The sequence below is a fragment of the Mandrillus leucophaeus genome, unplaced genomic scaffold, assembly GCF_000951045.1.
Source record: "Mandrillus leucophaeus isolate KB7577 unplaced genomic scaffold, Mleu.le_1.0 Scaffold640, whole genome shotgun sequence".
NCBI classification, from domain to species: domain Eukaryota; kingdom Metazoa; phylum Chordata; class Mammalia; order Primates; family Cercopithecidae; genus Mandrillus; species Mandrillus leucophaeus.
In genome coordinates this window covers 164,106-176,528 of record NW_012106920.1, presented here as the reverse complement: position 1 = coordinate 176,528, position 12,423 = coordinate 164,106, and the positions used below count along the sequence as shown (strand labels likewise).

The 12,423-nt window shown below is 31.6% G+C and overlaps 1 protein-coding gene across 1 annotated transcript in view; it reads left to right on the top strand.

The window, feature by feature from the left end:
* The window catches only part of FSIP2 (fibrous sheath interacting protein 2), a 96,206-nt gene that overhangs the window by 17,672 nt on the left and 66,111 nt on the right, over positions 1-12,423 (top strand). Inside the window, 6 exon segments of the mRNA XM_012000866.1 lie at positions 30-150; positions 2,476-2,556; positions 7,232-7,341; positions 8,204-8,249; positions 9,412-9,518; positions 10,788-10,851. Of these exon segments, the coding sequence (XP_011856256.1) occupies positions 30-150; positions 2,476-2,556; positions 7,232-7,341; positions 8,204-8,249; positions 9,412-9,518; positions 10,788-10,851 (529 nt within the window).

The window sequence follows — 12,423 nt, the reverse complement described above, 5'->3', positions numbered from 1 at the left end:
TAACCAGTATATTTTCTTTAATATTGTAGAAACAAGATCTTCTAGAGAAAAAAATGGCTTATCATTTACAAAAAATGCAAGATACTGGCTTTAAAGGAGAAGATATGGGAAAAAATACGTTTAAATACAGAGGTCGAGATGGAACACGTGGTGAATGTGAGAACATTAAAAGATGATGTAGCTAAGTAGGAAATGCGTATCTATGTAAAAATCCTTGTGTAATACTCTGTGTACTTACACTTGCTACTCCTTTTGTGCCAGACACTGTTCTAGGTATTTCTATGTTACAGTTCAAGTTAAAAAGTAGGCATATATGTAACAATGATAACAAATTGTAACAATCTCATCAATTGGCTGAGGACACAGACTTGCCTATACTGCATTTGTAACTAACCTCCCTATATTTAAAATAACTACTAAAATGATACAAACTTGTATCTAAGATACTGCTATTATATACCAACATGGTGTTCTATTATGTTGCCAACCAGTAAGAATGGGAAGCGATACAGAATTAGGAAAAAAAGAAGGAAGAAATAAATGAAGAAAGAAAAAATGAAGAAAGTTTAAAAGGAGGAATGGCTTTGTTTTGCCCAGCCTCTACCAGCTTCCTTTATTTATAACATTATAAAATTACAATGGGTTTTTGTTTTCTGATACTAGATAAAATTTCATGGCCAGAATGCAAAATGTAGACTTGTTTTAACTATCTTTGACTGTGTAGTATCAGGAAAGAAACTGATTATTTTCCATGCAGCTATCATCATAGTATCTCATCAATCCCATTTCTAGGTCAGAGCTTTCCTGTGTCACTCCAGTAGATTACCAACTAGCCTCTGTTAAGTCTTCTTTTTACCTGCCTCAAATCCATTTTGTACCCTTGCTTGTTACATTTAAAACTCTGTTCTGATGGTTTCTTCCTCTACCCTTAAAACTATTATCGATTAAATGAAGCTCAGGCTGCTTCAGCACGCATTTATCAGCATCTGGAGTTCAGTCTTTACCTGACTTTTTAACTTTATTTTACACTACATCCTTGAAGATGGCAGCTATGATCTAGTGGTGATATGCACAGGCTCTGAAACTGGATTGTAGAAGTCCAATCCTGTTTTATCATTTTCTAGCAATGTTATGGCTTGTAAATTACTTAACTTCCCTAAGCCAGTTTTGTTATCTGAAAACAAAGATAATACTCCTAGATAATTCCTATAAAGAGTGTAAAAATTCTAGTATATAGTAAGAACTTAATTTATTTTGTTGTTTAGTCAAATTAGACTACTGATCATTCCTAAAACACATGTTACTTTTCCGACTTCTCTGCCTCTCTGTATCCAATTTTTCTCAATTTAGAGTGATCTGATTACTATCTCCATTTATCAAAATCCTACAGTTACTTAAGCCGCACTGTAAATTACATGCCAAAAAGTCATTGTTGATAACCCTAACTGGAAGGTTATCTCTCAAGTAGTTTACACCACTTTTAATTCACTTATTACATACTTACCGCTGTCTTAATCGTTTATAATAGTAAACTCCCACCTTTGTATTCAATAGAACATCATTCAAAGCATATACACTAAGTACATGTTTGCTAAATTGATTAATTCGATCTACTTAGTTCATTGAGGCAAAGACAGCAATATCATGCCTCATATATGAAATCACTTCAGTAACTATAAAAATTCCTACCTCTTCATTAACTTTCTCATATGGTGGAAGAATTTAAGTAGCTTAAACATTTGTTATTTAAATACACTGTTGAAGAAGTAGTATGTAAATGAGTTTAGTTTATATTATCAAAGTGACGGAATAGAAAGAATATCCATGGCACAAATTAAATTGAATTATACCACTATTGTAATGTTGTTATCTTCCAACAAGTAGACAATTTTTAGTGGGACAATGTAAAAGAAAGGTAATATCAGAAGAATTTGCTCAGTGATCAGTGAATGGGGAAACAGATCACTCTCATAGTTTACATCTCTAACAACAGCCCCTTGAGCACACATGCGGTGAGTAACTTTTGCCACCCTAATAGTTAGGAAAGCAAAACTATAATTACATTTATCACAAAGAAGGGAATATATATGTGCATTTGCTTATGCCAGACAGCAAGGCATATCCAAGAATTACAACAGTCACTGTGGACTACTGAGTCTTCAGCCCAGCCACTATGTTGTTATGCACCCAGATGGATATTGACATGTTTCAATTGAGCCAGGTGCAGATTTCCTTTTCTGCTAGAAAAACATTCTATCCTTCCAAGTGTATCTTTTAATATTAAGGGATAATATGTCAAGAATTGTCTTTTCTCCCATTTCATATCTCTCTATCTTCTCCAATTTCTCTCACAATCCCACATACAGACTAGCATATAGTTCAGCTCCTCTTGGGCATAAAAGGATCAGTAGTCTGTCTTGGGTAATTCTGTCATCATCATAAGTAAAAATAAATATTTTATTATGTTTCTTTAAGCTTCTCCAAATAATAAAAAGAAGACTTCTGAAGATATAATGTTAGTTTATCCTGCTGAAGACCAGAATAGAGAAACACGTGGTAAGTGAATATTGTGACAAGAAACACTAGATACTAAACAATAATTTGTGGTAAGACAGTTTTTTTAAACAACTTCTTTCACTTAAATGCAGACAAATCCTCTGTTTTCTTTTTGTCAAATGACTGATTTTGAGTGATGCTTATCAAGAGCTATGTGGCCTTTATTAGTTTTAGAATTTGATAACTAGATAATTGATTTACTGTTTTGAACCTGACATTATATTATTATTTTAGAAAATTAAATGAAGGTTCTGTTACTATTAAATATATAACACAGCATGCCTACCAACTTGTAGAAAATATTTTTGCTCAAAATAATCTCAGAAAACGCTGAAATATGTCAGAAATTAAGTACATTTACTCCAGATTCACTGTGGCTTTTACTGTAACATCACTTTATTATCTTTTAACTTATGTCGCTTCATGTTGTTCATTAGAGCTCACTGAAAGACTATAAGCCCAAATTACAATATAAAAATCCTCCAAAAATATATTACCAGAGTATGACTGTTCAAAAGTTGAACAGTGTAACTAATCTCCCATTATTAAATTTCAAAGAAAAATTAACATATAAATGTTAAATTTCTTGGCCTTATTGGTTAAAAAATAAAAGAAATACTGTTTAAAATCTTTTCTTCCCGAGTATGCAATTTGCTTAGTTTTCATCAAGAATCAGAAATGTTGGATGTCTTAGCCTAGGATGTCTTTCTGCCTCAGAATCACTGAGGTTCAGTTAATTTAACTCCAAAGTTCATGGGTACCATTTTTAAAGTTCAGCTTTTACAACATACCAAAGGATTATTTACAACCGGCAAATTTATGGCAATACCAGCTCTACATCTTATACTGCATGTAGACAACAAACTGAATTATTAATTTCTAAAGCAGTTATCTCAAGCAAAGTGATCCTGTAAAAATCTAGTGTTGAATGCATCCCAGACTGATCTTACTGTTGTCAAAGAATCTCAGTGACATTTCAGGAAAGGATGGTCAATGGAAAATACTGTTTTTAGCCTCACTGCGATACCAGTTTATTGTGACAATTGTCTGGAGAACAGACCTGTAAATTTAATTAAGCATGGTTGGGAGAAATATCCTATTAAAAGATGAAATGTAAAGTAATGTGATTCATATCAGAATTGGGTGGAGCAGGTTATGTATATCTACTCTCCAGTCTCAATGAAGGGTATGTGAGTCATTGTAGTCTTTTTGTGAATTTTAAAAATACACAGTAGTGCCATCACAGGTCATCATATGTTTTTAGAGGTGCTCCTCTTTCCCATTCACCATAATCAGGTCTTCCTGGTTTCCATTTCATCATTGAGTAATGAGTGTAAACTCTGTGCAGTGTCACATCCTCTATACTCTTTAAGAGAAATTTGCCCCACGCGGTTTTGGAGCTGGTGATTCTCCAAGCAGAGTTCAAAGTGAATTTCCTGCTCCAGCTTCTTAGCTTGTCTGTGTATTTTTTTCATTCCTAGAAAAGATCTCAAGGCATTTATTTTGGTTTTTAAATTACCCTAAAGCAAAACGGAACATTTTTACAATTACATGTATAAACACATGTACAGATTTGTGTAACCACTGTCACAATCACATGTAGAACAGTCCAGCATTCCAAAAATCTCCCTCATGTTGTTTATTTGTTTATTTGCAGTCACACCCTCCTTCCCCCAACTAATACTCCCAAATTACCTCTGGTATTATTAGTTATGTTACCTCTGGGATTATTATCAAATAGTAATATGTTCTCCTGACTATAGTTCATTTTCTGTTGGAGAATGTCATATAAATGGAATCATACATTATGTAACTTTATAAAAATATCTTCTTTTACTCAGCATAATACCTCTGAAATTCATTCAAGTTATAGCATGTGTCAATGGTTTGCTCCTTTCCATTGTATGGATGCACCAGAGTTCGTTTTTTTCATTCCTAAATTGAAAGAAATTTGAAATTTTGGATTGTTTCCATGTTTGGGTGATTATGTATAGAATGACTAGAAGTACAGTTGATGTTTGAACATCAAGGGGTGAGAGTTGAAGCACGGACCCACTGCACAGTAAAAAAAATTACATTTAACTTTTGACTCCCCAGAAACTTACTAACAGCCCACCGTTGACCTTACTGAAAACATAAACTGTCGAGTAACACATATTATGTATGTTATCTGTATTATATACTATAATCTTACAATAAACTATAGTGTTATTAAATTGAAAAAGTCATAGGAAGAGAAAATGTAATGTATTTACTATTTATTAAGTGAAAATGGATCATGGTTTAGGTCTTCATCTTCATTGTCTTCATGTTGTAACACCTCTGGCCAGTGGAAGCGCCTTTGTTATAACTCTGGAGGTATTTTTGGCATAACCCTAGTGGTTGTTGATAGCTTCCTTGCTACCTGAGAAGACAGGAAGATCCTAGCTTATCTTGTACAAATCTAGTTGCTTTGGCAACTTTGCAAATATAAAGTGATCATCAATAGCTGGGCCTATTTCTAAACATTCTCTTCCATTCTATTGATGTATTTATCTGTCTTTATGCAAATACCTCAATTTTCTTCATTATTGTGGCTTTATAATAAGTTTTGAAATTCAGTAGTTTGAGTTATCCAATGTTAGTTGTTATACTAGGTTGACCTGGTTATTCTAGAGCCTTTGCATTTCTATACAGATTTTAAAAACAGCTTGCCAACTTTTATAAAATACCTTGCTGTGATTTTGTTGGGATTCACTTTTCCTTTATTTCTCTCTGTCCAGTACAATGTTGAACAGCAATAGTGATTGTGTATATCTTAATATTGTTCTAAAACATAAGGGAAGGTGATACATATGAATTAGGATATTAGCTCTAGATATTTAAACATAGCCTTTGTTAGAAAAAGACATCCCCTTTTTCCTTAGTTCACTAAGTTTTATCATGAATGAGTGTTGAATTGTATCATATTTTTTCTGTGTCTTTGACATAATCACATGAATCTGCTCCTTTTTTCTCTTTATATTATATATTACTTTGATTTTTGAATGAATCAAATTACTTTTGATTTTCTTCATTCCTTGGATAAACCCTACTTATTCATAATGCATTATCTTTATTACATATTATAATATGTAATATTATTAACATAATATTTAAACATACTTATATTTATTAAAATTATATTATGCATAAATATATATTCATATATATTTATATTACTTTATAGTATATGATATATAAGATATTTATAATTATAGTTATAAAAATTATAATTTACTATATTATATAATTATGATTACTATAATATTAACCTAATGGTCAGTATATTATTAATAATATTGTTATATATTATATTATATATTATTCACGATATTTATTATTTGTTTTGTTTGTAATTTTTGCATGTTTGCTCATGGGGGAGTTGAACAAATTTTTAATTTATTATAATGCCTTGTAATGATATTTTGTATCAAAGTGATTCTGATGTCAAAGTATAAGATAGAAAATGTTCACTCTTCTTCAATTTCCTGGGGGAGTTTGTGTAGAATTAGCATAATTTCTTGCTTAAATATTTAGCACAATTCACAGGTGAAGTCTCTTGAGTCTGGAGCTTTTTTGTGGAAAGGTTTAAACCTCGTATTCAATTTCTTTGCTACAGGACTCTTCATATTATCTATTTATTTGTGATGAGACATGATCATTTGGATTTTTCAGATAATTTGTTCCTTGTATATATTTTCAAATTTATTGGCATACATTTTTCATGTAGTTCTTTATTATTTCATTTAGTAATTATTTGTAGATTCTATTTTGCTGATTTGTGGCCTTATTTGTTTTCAGCTTATTATTTACTAAATATCTTAATGAGCCAGTTTTTTATTTCATTCTTTCTCTCTTTTTTTATGTTTTTTAAAAATTTTACTTTGATCTTCATTTTTCTGCTTACTAAGTTTTGGCAAGGATGTGAAAGAACTGAAACTCTGATGCACTGCTGATTGATATGTAAAATGGTACAACCACTTTGAAAAACTGGTTTGGCTTTTTATTTAAGTTAAACCTGTTTTTACCATGTGACCAGTCATTCAGCTACTAGGTATTTACCCAGTAAAAATGAAAAAAATGTGTTCACACACGACCTGTACGTGAAAGTTCATAGAAATTTATTATTTATAAATTTTATTTATAATAAAATAAAATTTATATTTATTTATAATAAAATAATACAAACAAGTAAAATAAATAAATATTTAATTTATTTATAAAAACTGGAAACAATCCAAATGTCCATCAACAGGTAAGTGGATAATAAATTATAGCATAGCCATACAATAGAATTCTTCTCAGAAATAAAAAAGAAAAACAATACCACTGATATATGCAACAATGTTGTGATAAGTGAAAGAAGCTAGAAATATGAAATTCTAGAAAGTGCAAACTAATCTAGAGTTAGTGGTATATATCAGTGTTATTGGAGTATGAGAACAGAGAGATGGATACATTACAAAGTTTCATGAGAAAACTTCCACGGATAATAGAAATGTTATCTTGAATGCAGTGATGGTTTCAGGGTTGGATACGTATTTCAAAGTCAACTAGATAATTAAATAGGTACAATTTATTGTACTTTGATTGTACTTCCCTAAAGTTGCTAAAAAAACAACTATAGAGTTTCTCTCTCTTTTTTTACTTTTAGGACATACAGCAAATGCTGCTCATCAAAATAGTTCAAATAATTTTACGAAAAAAAACTCAACTTCTGTTGTTTATCAGGCAGATGTACAGGATAATGGTATAAATCAAAAGGTATACAATTATGCTTTACAGTTTGGTGTTGTATTTATTAATTTATCTACTTAACTTTTATTTCTATGAACTCTCTCCTCCAGCAGCATAGTACTGATTGTTCAGGGATATTGAGTTTTATTCATGAAACCTGATCCATTTTCCTGGCTTTAAAGTGTTGAGTTAGCTTCGTGCTAAACGCACTATGGATTTTAGCAGAAAATAACCCAAACAAATATTTGGCAGTAATATTAATAATGACAGCTTGCATTTATTGATCATATACTATTGACCAGGTGTTGTACTAAGCTAGAATGAAGGAAAACAATAATTGGGTAGCGTAAGATAAATATAAGAAGTTGGGTAATACAAGATAAAAAGAAGAATAAGACATAATTGTTCCTCTAAAAGACTCATTGTCTAGTGAGGCAACAGACACAGAAAAATACTATTCCAATAAAATTATCCTGGAATGATGAATTTTAGTTTGATTCTAAACAGTGTTTTTAATAAACATTACACTGGTTTGGACTGCGTGTGAATGGATTAGATTGGATTTTTCTGAGACAAACTGAATGAGTCTAAAGTTTTTAGAACCAACCATACAAGTATTACCATGCCTTTAGGCAAAATAGGGAAGATTGGGGAAGTAGGTTTATACATTACTACATATTGAACTCAATTTTGGACTAGTTAAATTTGAGATTATATGAAAGGTATCCTAGGAGGTTGACGATATGTATTGTACCTAAACAGTTTTTATGAGTTACAAGATAAAAGAGGGAAAACATCTGTATTCATTGGTTAATTGATAGAAGGCAGAGTCTTTTTTGGAAGTACAGTTACTAATGTAATTTTTTCTCTTTAATGTGGTACCATGTAGAGAGATGGGATGGTATCTAAAAACTCAATTATTTTCGATGATAAAGGTAAGAAAATACACAATAGTTATAATTTTTCTGTTATTAAGTATGCAGTTACAGTTTTATTATATATTTTAAGTTGTTTTATCTGACTATAAAATATGCTTATTCTAAAAAAATTAAGGCTGATATAAATTTTTTATGAATATAGATATTGTAATTAGCCCATATATTTGAGTGATTGCTGGATGAGTGTGCCTTTTGGAATTTGCAAAGTGTGGAAAAGATAGGGTCCCTGCTGTGGCCATTTGTACTTACAGATAAAGATGCTGGCATACTGGCTTCAGGAGACTGGAATACAGAGAACTATCCCCAAGATTGTTTCCATATTTCACTGCCATTAATTTCTAACAAATGATACATTTTGTTTCCCATTTCTCTTTAAATGAAATATTCATTACCCAATATCTGTGTGCCTTGTTATGTTTATGCAAGTCACTGAATATACTCACATGCATATCTGACATATGCATACGGAAAACATGAGACATCTTCCTCCAGTGGCTAAGGATCACCTCAAATTTAATACGAAGCTCAATAATCATTCTTTTCCTGACCCTTTTATTTCACCCAGGCACAAAATCTAAGTTGCCTTGGACTCTTCCTCTTATATTTTGCACCTGAAAGTTCACACTTTCTGTCTACTCTACTTCCTTAATTTATTTTGATCTTCACTTTTTTCCATTTCCGTTGCTCCTACCCTTGTTTTCTCCATTCTTCACTATTGCAGTAACCTTCCTCCAATTTTATCTTCCTCTTGTTAACCCACTATACATTTTTCTATGAAACAATCTTCCTAAATCACAGCTTTGTTTATTTCACTATCCAAATGATTTTTCATTGCCTAATTACTGAAATGCAAACAGTTAATTCTAGCAGTGGGCTGTGGTTATAGCAGAAGATTAAGCTGGCATAAAGCATTACATAAGGATTTCAGGCTTGTCTTTGAAGGCAATGAGAACCACTGGAAATTTGTAGGCAGTAAACATCAAAAAAGTCATGTTATTTTTGGAGAATTTCCTTGACTCAAATAAATCCCTGATTGTGTCAATTCTAGTCACTGTGGCAGCTGAGCAGGGAGAATGTTGGAGTAATGCCGTAATTAATATTAACCCTTGTCCCAGCAGTATCAGCTTCTCATATTTAAAGTTATCTCTTCTTTCTCTAGGAGGTGTAAATATTTCAGGCCAAGGTTCAATTATTTCAGCTCAGATATCACCCACAAGAAATTCTTCCAGAGTTTCACAGGCATTTTTGGATCCTTCAAAAGAAGAGGTATGTAACAGTTCTTTTACCTCAAATACAAACACAATAAAAGGGATATGATCTTATGGTCATAACTAGTATAAAATGTCATGATTTATGTAACCATACAAAACAACTTTATTCCCTGAAATTAGTCGTACAGTAATAACATTTTAATAGCCCTTGAACAGTCTGCTTAAATGTAAGCTACAAGATGTTAGTTCATGGTACATATCTGCAGCTTTTAGAGGAGGTATAAAGTTGGACTTCGTTGACTGGGCTTGTACAGTAATGATTTAGTACTTTTTGACCAGAGATCAGTTACCTGCTGTTTGAGAGATACCAGCAAAGATTCTGGGTATAGGTTTTGTACATGAAATAGATTTTCTCTGTGGGTTGCCAACTTGTTATAGGAATCAAATATGTATCCTTTGTTTAATTATTAGTATAGTATTAACTAGCTCAACTGCCCTAGGGAGTTAATGTGGTTTGAAATAGATTTCAATAAACTAGAAATTTACTAAATTATTTTTAAAAGAATTCTTCATAACTAGGGTAGAAAGTGACATCATTTTCCATCTCCTAGAATGCATAATAATTGGGACACTAAATTATGTATAACTCCTAAAATGTAGTATGTTTACCACAATGGGCTTTTCTGTAGTGCAGTTTTATAATAAACATTTGACAAATGTACATCAGGCTTAGTTCACTGTTCTACTGTATCAATAGCCACATTAAATATGCTAAGAGTCACAAAACTTTTAGCAGCTTTGACATTGGGCATCATATTGGCCAAAATATTATAAAGACTATGCCCTTAATTTAAAAAAAACTCCTTTAAAAACAGTATCTAAATTTTATTACTGGCCTTTTTAGGGTAACGTGTGCACTAATGACATTGCCATTCATATTAAATCTTAGATTACCATCCGTATTAAATCTTAGATGTGTTAGATGAAAGTACGACTATATGCTAAATCCCAAAGTCTCAGCAAATTACCAAATGTGTAGGTGGTTTTAAGTACAACTTTTGATACAACTATGAGCTTTGAATTCTATAAATAATACTTGTAATATAATACATGTTAATAACATATTAATACATATTATACATATAGTACATATTAATACCTATTAATAACATAATAAAAACATGCATTTCTTATAAATTAACATTAAAGAGAAATTCTCAAAATCTTAAATTTCTGTACTATAAATATAGAAATAATAGTTGATGTTTGAGTCCTAAAAATTTTTTTTATGGATCTATTTGTTTTGCTGTTGTGAATTATGTAGAAGGAGACAAATGCTGATTGGGATGGAAGACCAACCAAGAGATCAAGCTATCTCTGCGAATCAGGTAAATATCAGCAGTAATTATTGAGTAAATCTTGCATTCTATTTGTTCTTTCAACTAACATTTATTGAGTTTTTGCTTCATGTTAGATATGGTGCTAAGTTTTAACCATTCAAGGAAAAATGGCACAATTTTTGCTCAGGGCTCTAACAGTATACTTAGAAAGATAGTCATGGCCCAGTGTGATAAGAGCAACAAAGGAAGTGGGTATGTATATAAGCTGGGAAAGTTATGGGAAAGAGAATGCATAGGCCTATCTAGGGTAATCACAGAAGCCTTTATAATTTAGAAAGACTGTGTTGAGACATGAAGGATCGGAAGGAATTTCCTATTTTCTTTTTGTTATTTTTATTGTTAGTACTAATGTTAACAACCAAAATTTGAAAAAAAAATTGAAGTCATTGTACTCATATCCTTATACTTACTGTTTTCTGCTTTTACAGCAGCTTCTCTCCCACACCACGACTTTATTAAGGTATAGTGGATAATTTAAAATTGTATATATTGACGGTACAGATGGTCCCTAACTTGTAATGGTTCAATTTAGGGTTTTTCAACTTTACTGTCTGTTTATTGGGGTATTAAATGCATTCTCAGCTTACAATATTTTTGACTCACAATTGGCTAATCAAGATGTAACACCATCCTAAGACAAAGAGAATCATATACAACTTGACATGTGTATATACAGTGAAATATTCACCACAAGCAAGCTAATTAACATATCCTCACTTCATATAGTTACTATTTGTGTGTGGTGGTGGAAGAACACTTACGAGCTACTATCTTAGCAGTTTTTAGTGACACAATATTGTTAACTATAGTCACATTGTTGTACATTAGATCTTCCACACTTATTTATCTTATGTATCCTCCTCCCCATAACTCCTGGTAACCACCATTCTATTCCCTGTTCCTATGACCCTGACATTTTTATATTACACATATAAATCATGCCATTTTTGTCTTTCTGCATTTGGCTTATTCCACTTAGCATGATGTTCTCCAAGTTCTTTGATGTTGTCACAAATGGCAGGATTTCCTTTGTCTGAAAGGCTAAATAGTATTGTATCTTTCTATCTGTCTGTCTGTGTATCTGTGTTTATTTATATATCTACTTAGACAGACAGATAGATCTGTCTCTTAGCATATATCAGATCTTCTTTATCCCCTCATCTGTTGATATACATTTGTTTCTATATATTAGCTATTGTGAATAATGCTGCAGTAAACACAGGAGTGCACATATCTCTTCAACATACTGATTTCATTTCCTTTGGATATGTACCCAGAAGTCAAATTGCTAGATCATAAGGTAATTGTTGAGGAACCTTCATACTGTTTTCCACAATGTCTGTACAAATTTACGTTTCTACCAACAATATGCAAGGATTTGTTTTTCTTCATAATCTTGCCAACGCTTGTTGTCTTTTACATTTTTGATAATAGGCATTCTAAGAGATGTGAAGTGGTATATCATTGTGGTTTTGATTGTATTTCCCTGAGATTAGTCATGTTGAGCGTCCTTTCATATACTTTTTGTTTATTTCCATGCCTTTGTTTGATAAATGTATT